This window comes from Pseudoliparis swirei, chromosome 18, assembly GCF_029220125.1.
Source record: "Pseudoliparis swirei isolate HS2019 ecotype Mariana Trench chromosome 18, NWPU_hadal_v1, whole genome shotgun sequence".
Lineage (NCBI taxonomy): Eukaryota > Metazoa > Chordata > Actinopteri > Perciformes > Liparidae > Pseudoliparis > Pseudoliparis swirei.
The window spans coordinates 15,217,417-15,238,484 of record NC_079405.1 but is presented as its reverse complement, the minus strand read 5'-3'; the positions used below and the strand labels follow the sequence as shown (position 1 = coordinate 15,238,484).

At 39.7% G+C, this 21,068-nt stretch overlaps 2 protein-coding genes across 2 annotated transcripts; one reads left to right on the top strand and one right to left on the bottom strand.

Moving 5' to 3' along the window:
• Positions 1-25: 25 nt before the first annotated feature.
• LOC130208536 (S-adenosylhomocysteine hydrolase-like protein 1) lies at positions 26-12,458 on the bottom strand. The gene is made up of 17 exons (XM_056437720.1): positions 12,018-12,458; positions 8,488-8,599; positions 8,105-8,248; positions 7,679-7,779; positions 7,211-7,313; positions 6,090-6,184; positions 5,815-5,921; positions 5,592-5,708; positions 4,769-4,832; positions 4,333-4,421; positions 3,990-4,060; positions 3,692-3,786; positions 3,493-3,591; positions 3,059-3,127; positions 2,824-2,902; positions 2,378-2,498; positions 26-2,268 (listed from the first exon to the last, which is right to left on the bottom strand). Exons 1-17 carry the CDS (start codon positions 12,195-12,197, stop codon positions 2,262-2,264), a joined length of 1,653 nt encoding a protein of 550 aa, XP_056293695.1. The 5' UTR covers positions 12,198-12,458; the 3' UTR covers positions 26-2,261.
• A 693-nt stretch (positions 12,459-13,151) lies between these two features.
• srsf3b (serine and arginine rich splicing factor 3b) lies at positions 13,152-18,302 on the top strand. The gene is made up of 6 exons (XM_056438282.1): positions 13,152-13,419; positions 14,431-14,641; positions 14,745-14,891; positions 16,739-16,777; positions 17,299-17,385; positions 17,659-18,302. The coding sequence occupies exons 2-6, from the start codon at positions 14,439-14,441 to the stop codon at positions 17,684-17,686; spliced, it is 504 nt and encodes a 167-aa protein (XP_056294257.1). The 5' UTR covers positions 13,152-13,419; positions 14,431-14,438; the 3' UTR covers positions 17,687-18,302.
• Positions 18,303-21,068: the final 2,766 nt, after the last annotated feature.

The window sequence follows — 21,068 nt, the reverse complement described above, 5'->3', positions numbered from 1 at the left end:
CGACTCTACAATTAAACAGCAAGAGTAAGTGACACAATTTAATTAGATCAAATTTACAGAAATTAAATACAGGAATTAACTGTAACTCTTTGGGTAAGGTTTGATGAACAGGAACAGGATACTGAGTAAACACATGTGGAACAAAACCTCAAAAAGGTAACAAGGTGCCGAACCCTCGGCAGGGACCGTCAACAGGTGTAAGATTGGCCCACTGACCACCAGCAGGATATGCAGCAAGTGAAAAGGTGTTGAAAAGCTATACATTCAGCATGAGAGAACTACTACCTGCACAATATATAGTTTGAATTACTAAAATAAATCTCAAGTCAAGAAATGTGGCCACAGATACATAAACATATTAAAAGTAAATATAGAGAAGTAAAAGTGGCATAATGAGTTTGTCTATTTAACCAATCTCACAACAACTGTGCTTAGCCTTTTGAACAATGAAAAGCATCACGAAACTAAAGTAACTATTGTCATATTAGAAAAGCTGTAATAATGGTGCAATACTGCAAGATAACACAGAAGGTACAGCTACAACAGATCACCTCTTGCCAGATCATAGTGCAATAACTGAATACTTACACTATGTTGATCTGCACTTCACACATCTCATTTGTTTGCACTACACACATACACACACATTTCATTTCATTTGCTCTGCACTCATACACACACTTTGCTTTTTGCACTCTGTCTATATTTAATATTTTTGTATTTGATTTGTCAGTGTTGTTGTGTATGCATGTGTGTTGTATATTTACATATATATTTTGTTTTGTATTTTACTTTATTTTACTTGTATACTTCTATATCTTTCATCCCTGTTTCTTATATTTTGTGTTTTGTTTTTTATTCTTGTGTGTTGCTGCTACTGTCACGACAAATTTCCCCTTGGGGATTAATAAAGTATATATCTATCTATCTATCTAACATACGCGCCAAGGCCAATGGACTGACAGCAGTGCTTGTCCATGTCTGGGTCCAGAGCGTTTTAGGATTTACGTTGACGTTTTTGTTGTTAAAATCTTCAACAACACAGAATATAAATAGCTGCAAAAGTCAACTAACTCTGGACAGGTGACATATAGTTGAGACTATTAACAGCTCTAACTCTATTTTACAAAATAATTTCATGTTATTGTCTAGACATGGACACTAAGTTCAGGTACAAATATATATACAAATAATTGGAGATATTTGGATGCCCTGAGATGCAGATACTATTCTAACCAGACACCAAAACCTCATAAATGGACACATATTTACAAGAAAATAAATGTCAAGTTCTCTTTTTACGTTTGCTGTAGTCAAATGTACTGACTTTCCTTTTTCACCCAGATGTGTTGATTGTTCGCAGTAATGTGGACGACACTATAGAACAGGACATTTCTTCTCTATGTTGCGGATGGAATGTATGAAGTAAGTGGACACGTTGCTTTCGCGCTGCATGAAGTGATTTTTGACCACTGAGGGACCGAAACAAACTCACACAAACACAGCCCTGATTTACAATCAGATCATCAAGTTATGTTCTGGCTCGTTTGTCAGCAAATTATAGCCTACTTCAGCAGACACACATTAACCCCGAATTGTAGTCAAGTTTCTTGTCGTGTGACAAATAAAAGTTAATTTTGTTCACCTACTCCTGAGAGATACAGTTGGAGCTTGACTTTGTTCTTGGTTTCCAACGGTTCCACGCAAAAGGTTGATGAGAGAGACAAAACAAGGAGCCAACAGCGGCTAAAATAACTCAGTGAGTTTTAGTTTTATGGGTTTGGAATTTCAAGTAGAGGAATTTTATCTGTTTATATCAAAATAATCACTCGAGTAGGTTTTAACAGTTTACACAACTAACCATTAGCATGTCACATCAACTTTAACCCTTCTCTGTCACAGCTATTTGGCACAATATATTAATATATTATTCAATATATATCAGAACTCTAAAATAACCTAGGGGCCAGAAGATTTTGGAAACAGATCACAATAATAATTTAAAAATTTAAAAGAATAAAAACAGCAGATATAAGTGCTGTGGATACGCTGCTCTCGTAGCCAGCTGGGTGCCATGTGCAGTTCTGAAGGAAGCAGCACGTAAAGCTAAACTTGCTTTAGGCAGTAAAATACAACTAGATATAAGCTGTGAATCCTGTGAAGAGTATAAAAAACTCAAAACATAAATCTGTCTCTTGTCTTAGGGATCGGTGATGGTAGCATTCATATTTAGGTGTGCCGAGCTGTGGTTCCCTTGCAGACTAATACCTGTGAACACCAAGTACAAGTTTAGTTATGAAATGCTCTACAGCTAAACATTAACAGAAAATGCCAGTTCTATTTCATAGCTTTACGGTTTCATTTAGCAGAACTGTACCTGTAGTAGTTGGGTTTAAAAGGGCCGTTCTTATTCAGGCCGAGGTATTTTGCCTGCTCATCGGAAAGCTCTGTGAGGTGGGCATCAAAAGTGGTCAGATGCAGGCTGGCGACATATTCATCTGGAATAAACACAAATGATTTGGTAAGAAAGAGATACCTTTAAATGTCCATCTTAGCCTCGTCTTAACTAATCATCGATCCATTATTGGTTACCGCTAATCCTCCTTCTGTCGCCCAGCAATCGCAGGGCGGACATATAGACAACCATTGACACTCACCCGGGTCCCTCTTGCTGTGAGGCAGCAGGGCTACCACTACACCACTGTGCAGCTCTGTCACACATGTACTCTCAAAACTCACATGGCAGACTGAGAAAGAACATAATGCTGCGTGTATGCTTTGAACATTTGTATTGCAGGTCAAGGTTAAGGTCTTTATCCTCACCCATTTTCTTGGGGAGCAAGTAAACATCCTGCTTGTATCGTCCCTCTGGAGCGTTGTACAACTCGATAAGGGCCAGGGCCTGAACAAAAACATAGAATGATAATACTGTTGAAAATAGATGCACATGATGGATGTAATAGAATATGAACTTCTGAGTAGACGGCAGAAATAAGTACTGTGCTCTTTTAGCTGCTATACAGCTCACTGCTGGCGGTCTAGTAGTATTAACAGTTACCTGAGTGGTGGCTGTGATGGACAAGACAAATGTAGGAACAGTGGAGCAGCTCAGGTTAAGGAGACGTCCCTGTGGGAGAAGACAACGTGTCAAAAATAATCATGGAGTGTTCCAATTTGATGAAACCATGCATACAAACATGAGGCCGAGTTCTTCACAAGCCAAAGATTGAGACTCATCAGTCACTCAGTGAAAGAGACTTCATGGGTGGGTCACTTATTGACTGTTTTCAGTGAGCAATGATTAAAGGAAGGAACGGCAGTATTGTTAATTTTTTTTAAAGGCAGTGTTCGGGACGTTTCTGGGTGTCAGCCTCTATAAAAAGTTAGTTGCAAATAAGACTAACACAGACTAGTAAGGAAAGTCAACACATCACATGCCAAACAACTGTACTTATTTATCACATGTGGTTGCCAGGCGGACAGATGTGTTACCTCTGCCAGAAGGATGACCCTCTTGCCATCAGGCCAAATGACGTGATCCACCTGAGAGCGCACTCTCTCCCAGGTCAGTTCTGGGGTCCTAAGACTTGCCTGCAATGTAATAACAGGTTTATGCCCACTGTTTAAATACACATCAACCCAGTCTGTAGGATGGTTTAACTTTGAATTCTTCCCTTGTAGCACAATTTACCACATCAATCTCAGTATTGGAGTGGCCCATGTTGCAGACAATAGCGCCATTTTTCATGCGGTCCAGCTGGTCTCTGGTTACCACATTCTTGTTCCCTAGAGAAAGACACCATCAATCAGTGTACATCATCCACCTCAAAAGACACAATTAGCAAAGAGCCCTAAGGAACAGTGCACATGCCTGTGAACTAAAAGGCTTTTATTAAGTCAGAAAGGTACAGATGGAAAGGCTGTGGAGTGTAATCCCATGTCAGTCCATCCCAATGAGTATTAACACCTGCACTGTAAAGTGGAGTTACCAGTGCATGTGACGATGACGTCAACCTGGCGAATGACCTCATTCAGCTTGACTACCCTGAATCCGTCCATGCTGTTAAAGAGAGCAGAGGTTTAGCATTCAGCTCCAGTGACAAACTGGACTCTATCTATTATGTGTTGACACGCAGTCACAGGGCTGGAGTCCCTGTTGGGTCAATCTAGTTTGTTTTTATTCAGCTCACAATATGTTTGTTAAATAATCAACAAAACACAGTTAGCTGGCTCTGCTATGTTATCCGTCCTGCTGTGTGTTCTAGTCATATATTTTTGAAATTCAACACATTCAACTTGGATCATCATACTCCCACTTCTTGTTTTCCTCACCATGCCTGCAGGGCACAGATGGGATCAATCTCTGTAATGGAGACAACGGATCCCAGAGCTTTCAGAGCAGCACAACAGCCTTTTCCAACCTGCAAAGACAAGACAATACACTGAGTGACCAGCAGAGTGACTCGGACAATTATAACAACAACCCTTATTAAGAAATGACACTTATATGTCAAAACAAGCCATCTTAACATAAATCCATCAAGGCAAACAATCTCCTCGTCCTACAGATTTTGGTCTTTTAACTTCACGTAGACTCAAGAGTCAGACTCAGTGCATATTGAAATGGGATGACAGCTGCTTTGTGTTCGGAGTCCACAGCCTGTGTTGTCTGAGGTATTAGCATTACAGTGTATCATCATCATGAATGTTTTCCCAGCTACATGATGAAGATGAATGTGGCATGAAAACGTTAAAAGAAGCATCTCACCTCACCGTACCCACACACGACCACCTGTTTGCCTCCAAACATGACATCTGTGGTTCTCTTCAAGCTAGAGAGGGTTGAGGCACACAATTAGCATTTTTACGTGGAAGTGATAAACTGCCAATCTGAATCTGTCGAACTCCTAAATCTGGCATATGTGCACTGATGTACAGTAAAGTCCTGTGACAGTTCCACAGTTTTGGATAACACAAGTCTGTTTGAATAAAAGCTCTTTGTGAAAACAGATCATTAGTTCCCTTAAATATCCCAGTGCATGAATCTAAAAGTCTAATGATGCCAACATTTAGTGTCAAAACTCATAATGGAACACCGGCTACAAGACACTAGCGTACCTTGCAGATCATTAATCAGAAGGAACAGCAATAAATTATGAGCAGTGGGTTCAAAAAGCACTGACTCGACACAGAGATGTGCAGACATTGTAAAAGAGTACAACACTACTTATACGCTGTGGTGGTGATAACTAACAGGATGGTAATGAATGCAATCGTTGTGTCCTCAAGTTGTTTTGCTCAGTGTTGATCAGAGTGTGCGCAGCAGAAGAGCTCCTTATGAGTTATTACGCAGTTTGATCTTTTTGGACCTGGGGACACTCCAGTGTCACAGTAAACAAGGCCTGATGTTGGACATGCAGCAGCGTTTAACCCACTCAGGAGTGAAGGAAAGATAATGTGATGTCATGTGATTTTTTTCTTTGATTAGTTGGACGAAAAAATTATTTGCGAATCTTAACTATGTACAAGTGGCAAACATGTGCTGTTGCGAAATATTCAACTAATTGCAGTTTAATCATGAGCATACTCACCCGTCCAGGATAGATTCTCTGCAGCAGTAGAGGTTGTCAAACTTCTGCTTCGTCACAGAGTCATTTACATTCATCGCCGGTACACACAGTTTTCCAGCTTTAGACAGCTGATACAACCTAGAAGAGGAAGGTTGAAGCCTTTACCATCATGATGGTGTGTGTGGCTGTGTGTGTGTGTCACTACATATTTTATAGGAAGCATATCTGTGAAGCAGTAAATCACCTGTGAACCCCAGTGACACTCTCCTCTACGATGCCCCTGATCTTCTTGAATACATTGGGGTATTTTTTGTACATCCAGTGAGTCAAGTCTCCTCCATCGTCAAGGATCTAACAGACAGGTGACACATATGTCCATGCATTGAGCCATCCCTTGAAATCATTTGAAAATAATAGCTATTTGAGGCATTTGTTTGTCTACATTGTTCACATATCACAGCCTATTGCTACATCATCTGTCCCCTCACAAAAGGTAGAAAAACAAACTTTTCCACGTACCATGTTGGGCTGCCAACCCTCAGTGTTCACACAGCGGTTGATACACCACCAGAAGTCATCTTCAGACTCCCCTTTCCAGGCAAACACCGCCACGCCTGCAACAAAACCGATGGGTAATATCTTGAAAAACATGACATCAATAACACTATATTGGTCTTGAGCTGCACATATTACAGTGACTGAGGGCAAAGTTATTGAAACTTTGACAGTGAAATATTTAGAAAAACAGAACTATCAAAACCAAACAAAGTTTTTCGCACTTAATAACTCTACATTACATATTTTTGAACAAGGCATTTAGTACACCAACATAAAGAAATAATTATAAAAGCTCAACAATGGCAGACATTTATGCTTCCTATAGTTTCATGAAAATGTATGTTTTTTTCCACAGAAAGCCGCTCAGTATGTTGTAAACTATCCAACGCAATTACTTACTGAACAGTAGACACAGACTTAGCCCACCAAAAAGGCCTGATCTCCACTGAGCGACTCCTTAATCTGTTGTACCCCCCCCCCCCCCCTCCTCCTCCTAGCTTGAAAACTATACAGGGGACATTTAGTACATACTTAAACCATTACATAGCAACCACAGATAAAAGGCTGAAGTAGTCCTGCTAGTTCACTAAATGCCAAATCGTAGATGTGTTCCCATTATCTCTGCAGGGCAGATTTTATTAAACATTTCCAAACAGTATCCTTGGTTCTTAAAAGACATAAAAAGATGCTCAGATGGAGAAACAGAGGAAAACATGTTATACTAATCATATGGCTTGTTGTAAACATGCTATTGTTGGTAATGAAGTGCAATTCAAATATGCATGATTTGCACAGCTCGGTGTTGGTACGGGTAAGGTCAAAAACTAGAGTCCATAGTCAACAATATTTAACCTCACAAACATTATCCCCAAAATTGATGACAATTTTGACAAAAAGATGGAGTCACTAACTGGTTACAACAAAAAGATGGGGTTGCCTCGAGGTGAAGAGTACGACTATCGCGACCACCGACTTATGAGAACATGAAATCAGGAGTAAATCAAATGAACCAAGAGCAAAGTAAGCATGTTGTTGTGTTTGAGCTCCAAAGCCAAATGTTCTTCCCCTCATCCACTGCTTACCCGTCTCTGACAGAGCAGCAGCCACTGCATTCTGAGTAGAGTAAATGTTACATGCAGTCCAGCGGCACTGAGCCCCGAGAGCCACCAGAGTCTCGATCAGCACCTGGAAACACAGAGGAAGCACAAGAGAATGATCAGATAAGAAAAATCTCTTCACTGGAGAATCAGAACATTGACAGTTGTAATGAACCAGGTCTGTACATGTCTGCCACACTGTCTGATGGCCCAGTGACATCCTTTATTTGGGATCAGCTGGTTGTTGATGAGTTGATAAGATAACCCCACAACACTTTAATCATTTAAAATTCCATAGAAGAGTTGACAAAAGATGATTGTTTGTTTTCTATCCTGTTTTCTAGAGTAGACGGTACGTAGTGCAGACACTTGACCTAGACGCCTCTCCTGATCGAGAGGCTCTTTCACGCTGCCGTCATTGCGCGGGCGTTGAAGCTCAGAGATGAATCTTACTGCAGTCTGGGCCGTGATGTGAGTGCAGCCCACAATGTTGGCCCCTGCCAATGGTTTCTCACTCTGGGCTCTCTTCCTGAGCGAGATCAGCGCGGACATATCTGAAAACGAGAAGACATAAAAAAGGATGAGTGAGAAAGACAGCAGACGGTGCAAAATAATCTCGTACAAATCTAGTTATATAACCTCCGTTTTAGAGAATACAGCTAGATATAAGCACCCTTTCAGAAAGTGTTTTTGCCTTTTCTTTAGGATAATATTATCTTGTTTGGTGATGTAGTGAAAGTGGTAGGATTTTTTCTTGAAATATGGAATCAGACAAATCAAACATCTTTTGAGCTAAATAACACAACTGTTCAACAGACAACTTGACAAATATTTCCTTAATTCTGAATGATGTTGGCTTTCCATATTATGACACAATACCTTGTTCTGCGATCTCAATCTCACGTCTTCCAAATTCAGCCTGTTTGATGCTCTTGACACAGAAGTCGCTGCTGCCCTTGGAGTTCACCGGAGTTTTGTCCCGTGGGGAGGTCTCGTCGTCAGAGCTGTCCGTACAGGACGCAGCTGGAAAGGAAACAAGGCTTTCAAAGAACTCACTCAATTAAGTGTTGAATTTGGAGCCCAAGAGCTCCAAATTCACCATCACCCTCAACTGCTCTAAAGTCCAGTTAACATCTATACATACACGGGTTGTTTTTTTGTTTAAAAACAAAATCAAAGACGGTCATAAATTCCTGCAAAGATATTATACTGCAGCCAAATTGAACACTAGAGGTCAAGTGTGTCTTGCCGTCTCTCCTTACCGGAGCTGCAGCTGTCTGTGGATGACTGAGAGATGGAGCGGGACAGCGAGCGCCGGCCGGCCTTGGTGGGGAACCTGCTGAACTCCTGTTTGTCCTCCACAAACTGGATTTGCTGATATATATTAAAATATGTAAACAAAATAATAATAATCAAGTTTCACACTGTAAATTTGTTTCTTAAATAATTATGAGCAATGTATAAACTCATATTAAAAGTGCTACTTTAAACTTATTAGTTTAGAAAAATAGCACAACCATTCTTTCTCGAAGTACAAAAAGGAAGTTGGGCTGTTTTATATATTATATTCTTGCTTGAGGTCTTCTTTAGAGCCTTGACCAAATGTGGAAGTAGTGAAATTGAGAAAAGATAAGATATTTGCAAAAAACACACTCGTTCCAGTTATCCTACCACCACGTCTTATGGCCATAAGACGTGGTGGCTTATGCATGTGTAGTGATAGTGAACATCCCCTCAGTTCACCACAAACGTCCAGGCATTTTACATATACCTGAGAAATGTATCATTATCATATTATAATTGAATGTATTACAATAGAATAAAGTTGTGGTTTGAAAGTGATTGGCATGCATGTCTGTATTGTAACTATTGATTAATTTTCACACTAATAAGTCTACCCTACTATCCTGATCAGATTAAGCTTGTAGTTTAATCAGCTGTTTATTCTTTATTTTTCTGCATCCATGAGTGGTTAATGCATACTCAGGGGAAAGCAAACTGTGTCTGTCTGGGTGTGTGTGTAAGATGAAGTAAGTGGTGTTTTTGTACCTCTCGCTTTATGCCTGGTCAGCTAATCTTTTAGTTGACAGGGAGTTTGCATGCATCAAAGCAACATGAGTGAGAAAAAACAATACAATCTTGCAGGTGCTGGAGTGTTATCTTCAGCTCACATATGGAGAAGTCAACAGGAAAATCTCTACACCTCAGCAGTTTCTAGAATGTTTCTGGGTCGTCACCCTGCCAGGTGAGATTTTTTTTTGGGTCTCAGCAGAAACAAAGAATCTGAGATATAAAGAATCAGAGCATGGAAACAAAATCTGAATATTTTCCCACCAGTCTAGAGTGCGTCTCCCCCCCAGTCTCCTCATTATAGAAGAGGAGTCAGGTGCTTCATCCTCCAACTGCCAGGTTTGGCCTAATACTGAAAAACCTCCACATACCAGTGGAAACTACATGGCAACGAAGAATAAGGTGAAGCTGTTTTTCTTGAGATTAGGTGACTGGACACCACATATTTCCCACTGGACAGGAGAGTGTGGGTTGCATGAGTCTGAAAGCCCGATTCATACCGATATTGGTTCCAGAAGATCTGATCAGAAAGAGCCACATTGAAGATTGTATGAAAGCACCGCATTACAACGTGCTACTAATAGATTCCTGGACTAATGCGAAAGGATTACAATGTTGGTGTTGTTATGACCACTGATGATTGGCTTGCATGGGTTGTGTTATGCTGTCAATTGATGTATATTCTTTTCTATGAGCTGGTTTAAGCATTTATGAGAATATTCTGTGTATTTACATTATATTTAATGTATTTTATGTTTAAATTAGTGTGTGTTGGTGTGTGTTTTATGTTACATTACATGTCATTTAATAGACGCTTTTATCCGAAGCGACTTACAATAAGTGCATCAACCAAGAGTACAAACTCAGAACAAGAATCCAGAAAGTAACATTTCTTAAAGAAAGTCAAACTACAAACGTACCATAAGTAAGAGCCGTTTCAGAGCCACTGAAGTGCTAATCTGTGTTTTAATCCAGATATAGTCGGAAAAGATGTGTTTTCAGTTTATGCATTTATATAATGTTTTAATGAACCTACTGTTTACATGTGTGCATGTTTGATGAATGAAAGTTAAAGTTAGCCAATCTCCAACCTCATGATTATCATTTGTAAGCTTGCTAAATTAACTTGTCTATCAATACCGATATTAATGACAGCGCATACTAAACATCTGCAACATAACGCCTTGACATAAGGTCACCAGGTCTGTTTGGAGAACAGTAATCCATTGACGCTGTATCAACATGAACAACATGCAAACAGCAAACAGTCCTCTTCTTCTCTTCTTTTCCCCTTTTCTAAAACCTTTGACCTCACATGACAGATGAAACGAGCCATGACATAACTTATTCAGTGATATTTTCTATAATAAATTATGTTTTTATTTCTGTGTTTTACATAAACATTGCCACATATTAATAAACTATTGCAGGAGCTGTTTCTAGTACTGGAGGTTCTCAATTGTTTCGTTTGTGTCCAGGATTAAAGCTTTAGGAAATAGTTGTTAAATAATTGAATTTTAAAAGGTTAATACAAGATAATGTGAATAATTATGTAAACTGTATTAGCATGATTTCTTTTTTATTATTTGGTACCAGAATACACTTATACTTATATACTTAAATTATTCAATCAAACAAAAGAAACATATAACTGTTCTTTTGAGAGACATTTAATTGCAAGCCAATGGTTGTTATAATTATTAAGTTCCTCCCTTCGAGAGAATGAGGATGTGAAACAATCCTTTAGAGAGACCGCAAGGCTGACTAATTTATTTTTTGTGTTGAGAATTTGCATTTGACAGATTTCTGGTCACAAGTGTTTCTGGCTATAAGTGTGACATGTTTGCTCCATGTAAAAAAGTCAGTAAAGGATATTTTTTGTCCGAAACTGGTATTCATTTGTCCACTGTAACTTAAATGAGATGTGCAAATACTCTCTACTTTAAGTCCCCAGGAATTCACAGTGCAACCCCTTCCTTGTTCCTTGAAGGTGTCAGTTAACGTCCCTCTTTTGTGAGTGTTACATAGAGCAAATCATTCAGTTGTTTCCTTGAGTTGAATGTGGAATGGAAGGCCAACATATGTGCATTCCTGAAGAAAACTCAACTGAGGATTTATTTTTTAAACCTTCAGACTTTATTTGTGTACACATGTAGACAGTGGTAATGTGACCCATGTGACTTTTCATTGCTGAGCTCCTATAATTGGATAATACTTTTGAGTCTATAGAAAGCTGCCAAAGGTGTCTCTTTGTCCGACCTCACAATCTAGAGTAAAAAAACAAAACTGTTTAGATCCCATGTTTACTGTAACATATATCGGCTTATATTTAACGTAAAATATTATTCTGCCTGGCTGCAGTTTTGCCATTGTCTTGTCGTTAATAGGCTTTATTCTGCAACACAGATTGAGAGAAAATCCATGTGAATAATTATTTATGTATATTTTAGTTTTAATGTTCCTTAAAATGTGCTAACAAATGTATGGTCTATTAAGCTAAGGTAAAGATAAAGGCTCTTTCCTTTATTTACCAAAAGACCGGAGTATATTAATAACTGCTCAGTGTCCTGTAGCCAGGTATTGATTTGTTGTGACACACATTTATTTAGGGACATCTGCCCCCGTGCAACTAAATGAATACCGCAGATACATGATGTACTCAACATACATATTGAACTCACTAACAGCACTGCATAAATGTGACACGCTTGCTCGGTCTTACCTTTTTAACTGGTTTGTGAGTCGGCACCGCGCTGAAGGCGGACGACAGCTCTCCCATGTTCATTTCGCTAATCTTGCTTACTGTCATTGCTGAATACTTTTCCGCCACGTTTTCGCTCTCTTTCGCCTCTTTGCTTGCCTGTTTCATGTCCTGCTTCCCATCCTCGGCCGGATCCGTCATGGTGACGGTGTCTGTCTACCGAGAGCTGGTCAGAGATACAACGCTCGGTTGAACGCTCTCTGGTAGTAACGTCCGAGAAGCTAACGTTAACGATGTCCTCGCGCGGCTAGCTATCTCCAACAACGAGCGGAAGAGAGGCTTTCAAATTAATTACATGTAATGCTTGTAAGTAAAAGCAATACTGGAATAAATGTGCGGGTGTCTTCCCCTTTAATCTGGCACTGACAGAAACCGTTACGTTGTCTGTTATGTTGGGTTGAGTTCAGCTGGGTTTAGCTGTCACCTGGCTGAGTAACTTAGTGGGCGGTAACCAGGAGACTGAGGGGGCGTTGCAGTTACGTATATGTACAGCTGCATTCAGAGAGAGTGGGGCAACAGAGAACACAAGTTATTGTATACATTTTAGATTTCAGCCGTTAACATATCACTCGCGAATCAATCTATATATTATGCAAGCTCACAATTTGGAGTTAAAATATATTTTTGGGATTTAAAACACTGGTAAGTGTACACAGGACACAAGAATAGAGCGGAGGCAGAGCGGAGGCAGTTATGTCCCAGTTTTATAAATGCAACATTGAACTCGTAGTACCCGCTGGAATTCTCTTCCACTGTGCATGTCGTAAAAGTAAAAAGAGATATCTCTTTTTACTTTAATGATTAACGATCACCAACTAACTACTACAACACTATAAATCACGACGCGATGAATCCTTTTTTTCAGTATTTGCACTTCTTATTGAATCAACAACATATTAGTTATTTGCGGTTTCAATTATGCGTTAATTCTAAAACATGAGGTGAGAAGGGAGTTACACACCATCGACTGTGGGTCATTCACAAATACGCTGATGAGCCTGGGACTTGCGCTCGCAGCAACGTTCCCAGTGCATTCTGGGAGTTGTAGGTTGCCAGCCTTTTGACACTACAAACATTTTTTCTCTATTTTCTCTGTTCATGTTGCACCAATTTCAAAAAGATTTGCACTTGTAAAGTGCACCTTCAGCCAAGTTCAATAAACAGATCATATTTGCGGCAGCGACGTACTTTAACGTTTCCCCACCCTCCCCAAAGCAGCAGCCCGGTCAACCTACCGCAGACTGGATGCAGCCTGCACACTGACACACGTATGTTCCGTCTCGCCATTTTCCATCGACGACCGAGAGGAACAAACCAGCCAGAGAAACGCGGATAGTCGGAACCGTGAATTGCAACGAAAACGGTAATTTTCGAATGAAAATCCCAATTGCGTGACGTGCTGAAACTTTTAAAGAATTCCACGTGTGTCGATTAACCGTATCGCTGCATCAATTTAATCGGATGTGTTTGTTTGGCTTCTGAGGTTGTTGAATTAGAAGTAGGCCTCGAAAAGGCGACAGCCATTTTAGCTACCGCTATAAAGCCACAAGCTAGCATTAGCTTCTAGGTGCCGATACATAAAACTAATGTCGAATGTGACGCGTTTGTTACATTACTATTAATATTATAAATGCGGGTCATGCGGATCAATGTATGGTTGAGCCGCTCTATGAAACAAAAACGTAGCTAGTAACGTTACTTCAACCTAACGGTGCTTCGGGTATCAGCCTTAGCTGAACTAGCGTTCCCATGCAGACTGTTTATTGTACGCGTCTTTCCGCTGCTGAACACTTTGAAGAATATGTTGGAGTCGTGGACACAGAATGATATTCTTGTCACGTTAATTCAGGACCCAACAAGAAACCTACACATAGTATGCCACATACGTTGGAGGATGTTATTCTGGAAGATTTGTGTGAGAAGTCACGTTGGCGCCGCACATGTCTGTCTTTGTATGCTCCCGTTTCGTGCGTTTGGGGAGTTGCATGTATATTTTTCCACCCTGGTGGATAATAATCTATTATATGGTCCCGTTAAGGAAACGGAAGTATTATAATAATCTATTGTATGGTCCCGTTAACCCTTGTGTTGCCTTAGGGTCAAAATGACCCTAAGGCAACACAAGGGTTAAGGAAACGGGAGTATTATCGTTGATTTTTACATCGCAAGCACTGTTCACTTGGTGTATTAGGCTGGTGCATGCTCCTCTCATAAGATAACAGGAAACTGAGGTGTTGTGTTTAATCTACCTTTTTCTCACCAGATAGTGAACTAAATAAGATGTAAAGAAACCGAAATGTGAGACTGATTCTGTTTAGAGGAAAATAAATGTGTCTGTCTGCATTAATAATCAATTTCCTTTCTTATTTCTCAGATCCGGTCATGCATCGTGACTGTCCTCTTGACTGCAAGGTCTATGTCGGAAATTTGGGGAACAATGGAAACAAGACGGAGTTGGAGAGGTCATTCGGCTACTATGGTCCTCTCCGCAGTGTCTGGGTGGCCAGGAACCCTCCAGGCTTCGCCTTTGTAGAATTTGAAGATCCTAGAGATGCAACTGATGCCGTGCGTGAGCTCGATGGAAGGTAAAGAGCAATCTAAATTATTTTGAGATGCAGTGGACACAATTGAGGGAAAACAGCATTCATCTTGATACAGCTATGTTTATTAATAACTGGTTGGTTATAGGACATTGTGTGGTTGCCGGGTGCGAGTAGAGCTGTCCAATGGTGAGAAGCGCAGTCGCAGCCGCGGTGCGCCTCCTCCATGGAGCAGGCGTCCTCGAGACAGAGACGACAACAGACGCCGTAGTCGTAGCCCTCAAGCCAAACGAAGGTGACCCATGTTATTATTTGATAGTGACAAGCAGGGACAACATATCTTCTATGTTGTTGTTAATTCCTGCTTGTGACTTACTGATTCCACTCTCTTACCACCATATATTTCCTGGGAGTTGGTTATGTTTTTCCAGTCTGTTAATTTCTAGTGTTTGTAATCTTTCTTTCTGCTGATTGTACCTTTTGTCGTAGTTTCCTTTTCATTGACATGGGAATAGGACATTTTACTAGATCATGTAGTGAAGTCTTTGTATTGCAAATGCATCTTAAAATCTGGCCTGTAAAACTTCTGTTGTAGGTACTAATGCTTCTTTTTAAGTGTACATCATTTTGTGCACTCTCAAAAAGTTGTCAAAAAAATTACAAAATAGGTGTGTGAAATAGTATTTCATAATTCCTCAGATAATGTATAATCTGTGTAAGATTTTGGGGGGATAAAAGTGCCAAATGTGATGCATTTTCTCCTTTTGTTTGAGGATGCTTTTATTTTTCATCTTTATTAATAAGAATGAAACCCGTTACAGAGCCGTCACCATGCCTCCTCTCACCATCCTCTGAGTCAATCAACTAGTCCTCTTTCAGCATCATGTGACTGCTGACCATCGTGCACCAATCAGCTTGGCTGGTGCTGTCACATGACCCAGGCATGGCCAGTCGTCAAGTTGCACCAACCCATTGGTTCCTCAGCATGCCGTTCTCCACCTCCACCTCCTTCAACCTTAATCCAACCAAACTGCAGGACCCACCTCACATTCCCGACCAATCAGCGTATTACGTTCCCAAATGTCTACAACCTACCAACAGCAGCCTTCGGCTAACCAATTAAAGCAGGAAAAAAAGCCACAGCCAACTCCCATCTGCCTGCCACCTAAACACCTTGCAGCATCTGGCCAGTCCTATTCAGCCAATTCTACCCGGCCAGCAGTCTGCCTACCTTTCGTCATATCTAGCTTGTTGAAAACCCAAAAATACTAGTAAGTTTTCCTGCTTCATTCAGTACACTGCTGATTACAGTTTTGAAAGTGAAGAGACAGCTGGTCTGAAAAGGTTGTAATTTTTTTAATCATTTGAGTCGTATATCTGGAACCTGACATTTCCAGAGATTTCCATAATAGACACATCTGTATGATATGTCTTGGGGCTCTGAGCAGAATTATCAAGTCACACAAAACAAAACTCCTCAACCCCCAAATGAAAATTTAAACAAATATGTTGTTATGCTGTGGTTGGTTTTAGCAGATCTTAGCCTGGTTGCTTCTCAAAACTTATTCCCAGTGACCAGTATGTTGTGTTTGATATTAGCTTCCAATTCCTAATGTTCTCCTATTTGTTTCAGTGGGCCAGTTTCATACAGATGGTGGCCCCGGTGTGTGTGCGTGTGTGTTTTTCATCCCCACACAACTCGGCCAGTCCACAGTGCAGCGTTGATCTTCTGAGCTCTATTCGATTTTGTGATCAGCTCAGACACCATAAAAACATCTTGTATATGAATTCTATGTCAGAGGACACGTATTACTCTAGCATTCCAAATTAATACATTAAATATAACTTACACTGATGACTTAATGTATAGATGCACAACGCACTGTGGGATAGGTGAGAGATTTTTAAACGCCTGCCATCTTTATGTACTGGGTCCATTGTCAGTGAATTCTATTTTCTGATTGAGATAATTGTGTTCCAGGAAAAACATCCAAGTCTTTTAATTTCGTTGAGTGTAATTTAGTTAGACAAAGGTCTGTGTTGAAGGGGGCCCATGTAAGAAAAGTAATGGAATAGTGTGGAGCTCCACAGGGGGTCGCTGCGCCTGTATGTTCTTAACACTTGTTTATGCTCCCTGTGCAGATCCCCACGCAAGAGGAGCTTCAGCCGCAGTCGAAGCAGGTATGTCAGAATTCAGGAAGTCTTGTATTCCCTGGTAAACCTTTAAATGTATTTTATAATTACATTTCCCAACATGTAAAATATCCTGCGATATTGTCTAATTTATATTTTATACTAACATATCTAAAGAAAGTCATGAGCATAGATTTAACTTATAATTTCTACATGAACTTTTGTGTCAATTTATCAAATTGGAATCCTTTCTAAACCCGATTGACCCTAATTTGTTTTGGCTCATTATTTCCAAGTTACTTAAGTTAAAAATATATCAAACTAATATGTTTTTTATCTGTAATCACCTGATGTTCAAGAAACGGATGTTTTTAGTGGTACATAAATTAAGCAACTATATTAGTTTGTCTCTGTTTGATTATTTAGTTGGTCTACTTAATTACTTGATCCACATCCTCGTGAATCAGATCTACAAAGATCAAAATCCAAATCTCCCCACCAGTCAAACATGCTGAGTATGTTGAAACGGTGGGAGGAGTTGACCTAATGGGCTGGTTTGCTGTTTGCAGGTCTTTCTCCAGAGACCGGAGGAGGGAGAGGTCTCTCTCCCGGGACAAGAACCACAAACCTTCACGGTCCTTTTCACGATCAAGGAGGTACTGATATCTATTGAGCTCTCTGAAGATACATTTTGTCTTGTGTCCTGACAGATATTTAACGGTTTAATGTCAGGCGTAGGCATATAATAAGCCTAGTGAAACTATTAGTTGATTGTTCTTGGATTTCTCTAGAGGACACCACGTAACATTCATGTGTCACGAAGCAGCAGCCATTGCCTCGTCTTGTTTGCGCAAGTGTGGTATTGCTGAGTTTTATTTTGGGCATTAATTCTATGTCGCTTAAACTGTTGGTTTGTTCACTCTCCACAGCCGCTCCAGGTCTAACGACCGAAAGTAGAGGAACACCCGCCGGGTGTAAAAGGAGCGGATGAACAGTTGTGTACAGGCTTGGCCATTTGAAATAATGGACGTCAACATGGCCGTGTCACTGCTTTTGTGTTATTATTTTTTTGTTTTTTGAAACAAACAATTGTTTTAGTGTCCCGTTACATGTTTTCACATGCATTAAGTGGTGGTGTACAGGTGTGATACCTAAGTCCATCTTGTAGGTCCTGAAACAGTCGTGCCACCGAGCATTCCAGTTCACCAGTTAATTTCTTGTGAGTTTTGATTTTTGTCAATGAATTTACTGTGTAGTTTGACAGAGTGAGTAGTTCCTCTTTTTCAATGCCAGCATTTTTTTAATTAAGGATAGGGATGATTAATATGAATCTCTCCCTTTGATTGTCTGTGAAGCCAACCTATTTTCATTGTGCTACTTTTTTACATTGCACTAAAGGTTTCCATATGTTAAAGGTTGTTTGTTTGTAATTAAAAAACCCACATCCAAAATTCAAAACTGGCATAGATTTAGAAAAAATTATTGAGTTTTGTTTTTCAAGTTTTCCGTTTTTCTTTTGTTTGATACAATGTGAAATGGTCTCAATTAAAGAAACCGGTTGATTACAAAAGACCTCATTGTTTATATTTATTTCCTCTTTGAAGAAAGGCTATTCCTCTATATTATTCTTATTCTCCACAAGAGGGCACTCCTACAGAATCTAGCGTAACAGAGCTGGGATCCAGCTCGTCCTCATCAAACTGGTTGGTTGATTACTTTGTTGCCCACTAGGCTGCCATTCGTTTGGTTTGAGCTGCACTACATTAGTTGCTATTGTTGAGTTACATTTGTTACAACTGCTAACTTAACGCAGGTATAGGGTTTCCTCGTCTGATCCACACCGGTATCTTGTATACTAGCTAAATTAACGTCATGGTTTATTTTAGTTTTAGTCAACTTACTATTGGGTGACCAATTGTACAAACATAAATCTAGTAGATTCAGATTCTATAATTTAGTTTATCTTTATTGTGAATCTTCCATCATGTAAAATTGTCTTTCTACAGTCAAGAAGCAGATTGTATTTGTGTTCAGATTGTGCATCTTAAATTGGAGGCAACATAATGTACAACTTCATATTGATACTAAATGAGCTTTGATTAATTTGAGAAGTTTTAATAATCCAGTTTGTATGAGGCTGTTGTCGGATAGGAAATCTATTAAAAGTAACCTGTCCTCGTGTTTCCTCTCAGATCTCCCCTTTCTGTCGAAGCCGACATGTTCGCTCCTTTTATATAGTCTGGTTTGAATTGGCCTCAAAAGTCGTGAACTATTCTCATTCATTTTGAGACATTCTTCCCCTGTCAGGAATTTGTGGTCAGCAACAGTTCTATATAATGAATGTTCACTGGGTGGGTCTCCTCTGTTTCCCACAGACAATTTATAGTACCAGCCCCCCTCCCCCATATTTTTTCGCGCGCTTTCCCGCTTGTTACTCGAGCCCTGGGTGACGTTAGAGAAGCGATCACTCACGGTAACCATGGAGACGGGTCTCAGTGAAGGAACTTCCGGGAATTCCAGGCGTTGTTAAGTAGCATGCTGTGACACGTGATTAATGACTGGACTGAAGCTCACTTTTTGGAGCTAAATTTAGATTTGGTAAAACTAAGTTAATTTGATCTGAAGCTCTCTGTATTAAATCTGGGTCAAGTGAATATCTTTTTGATTTGCACAATTTATCAGACCAAAACATGACATTTAAGTATATATATATATATATATATTTAAAATGTTTGACTCATCCTGCGTTCAGGGGCGTTTACAGAAAGAAATATCCAAACGGAGACTTTGAGCTACGAGCCACACCAGCCATATAAAACCACATCTGTGGCTTATGTTAGCAAACAGAGCAATGTTGAGAGAGAGATGGGAAGAAATGTGTGTTTGGTTATAAATGGTGTAAAAAAACCTTTGTTTTTATTTCCAAAACATTTGGAGGTCTAATTCATTCAAGGGAATCGTTGTTTGTTTTCAGACGGTGGAAGAGTGGAGAGCTGAAGGTCCAATCAAATGAGTTGGTAACTGTACAACCCTCAATTATTCTGTCTCACTGTAACATACACATCACAGTACTAATTAACTTAACAAATTACGGTTTTATAAATCTGTACTAAAACTGTGGAAATCAACAAGTTAATTTGTCGGACTATTTCTTGGCCGTGAGCAGTGACTTTCTGAAGTTCTTCATGTTGTGAGTCCATCCTGTAGTTTGTGTGTATGTACTGGAGTACATAGCAATATACATACACATGATTTGATGGTATGTACTCTAATAATTTGACACAGGATCATTACAACTCTGGAACAAATAATCAAGCAACAAAAGAAGAGAAAGCTGGATGTGGATGGATAGTGGTGTAATGATCTTTCTGTCTTTCTAAGTATCCTGATTATATTTAAATTTTGTCTTTTTTTAACATAAACAAATACGTTAAATCAATTAGTATTAAACTACACCGCAATCATTCTGATGAGAATAGTATAAAGCTTCTGGGATCATTTATATTTAAAACGTTTTTTGTTCCACAAAACATCATGAAACTTGAGTGTAAAAAGTCCCATGTTTAGGGTTCATAGTGGCAGGTAATTAGGTTGCAACAAGAAGGACTTCCTTGACAAGCTTTAGTGGCCACTGTCCCTGCATCGTGTCTGTGTGCTTTCTTTGGCACCATTAATCTCATGAAACTTTCACATTGCAGAACAAAAGCCTGAATAAGATGAAGCACAACATGAAAAACCCAACGTAGACTCGCTGCTCTCGGCAGCTGCCTTTGAGCTGAATGATAATTAACTGTCTGCTCAACTGTACATCGAGTCACACAGATGCTGCTCAGCAACAAACAGTATATGCGCTCATTGTATCTTTCCATTAGTTTAAACTTCATTACCTTCAGTACATATCACCACTGAATCTCTTATGTCCCATCAGTCTCCTCCTCAACAAAGGACTCACTGTGGTGTCGGATCAGTTGGGCCTTTATACAGCGCATCCTACAGTTGGGGCTCTTGTTGTTGTGCTGGGAACTAGGCTCATGGAGTTGGGAAGCATGAGGAGTTGTTTCTTGGTTGACCTGTTCCCAAGAAAAACAAGCTTGTCTGTGACAACTAGAGGACTGGAACAGACTTTTGAGTGCAAAATATAACCAATGTGATACTTACAGCGATTTGTAATGGAGAGTTTGGCTATAGCCTCAAAATTCAATTCAACTTTATTATTTCTCTTCTCATCATAGTCTTACTTTGTTAACTGCTTTTGGGGAAACAATAGTTAAAAGAATAGAGGGGCACTTGTTTCAGGTCCCTACACATAACACATGTGATCATGTTTTTTATGGATTTA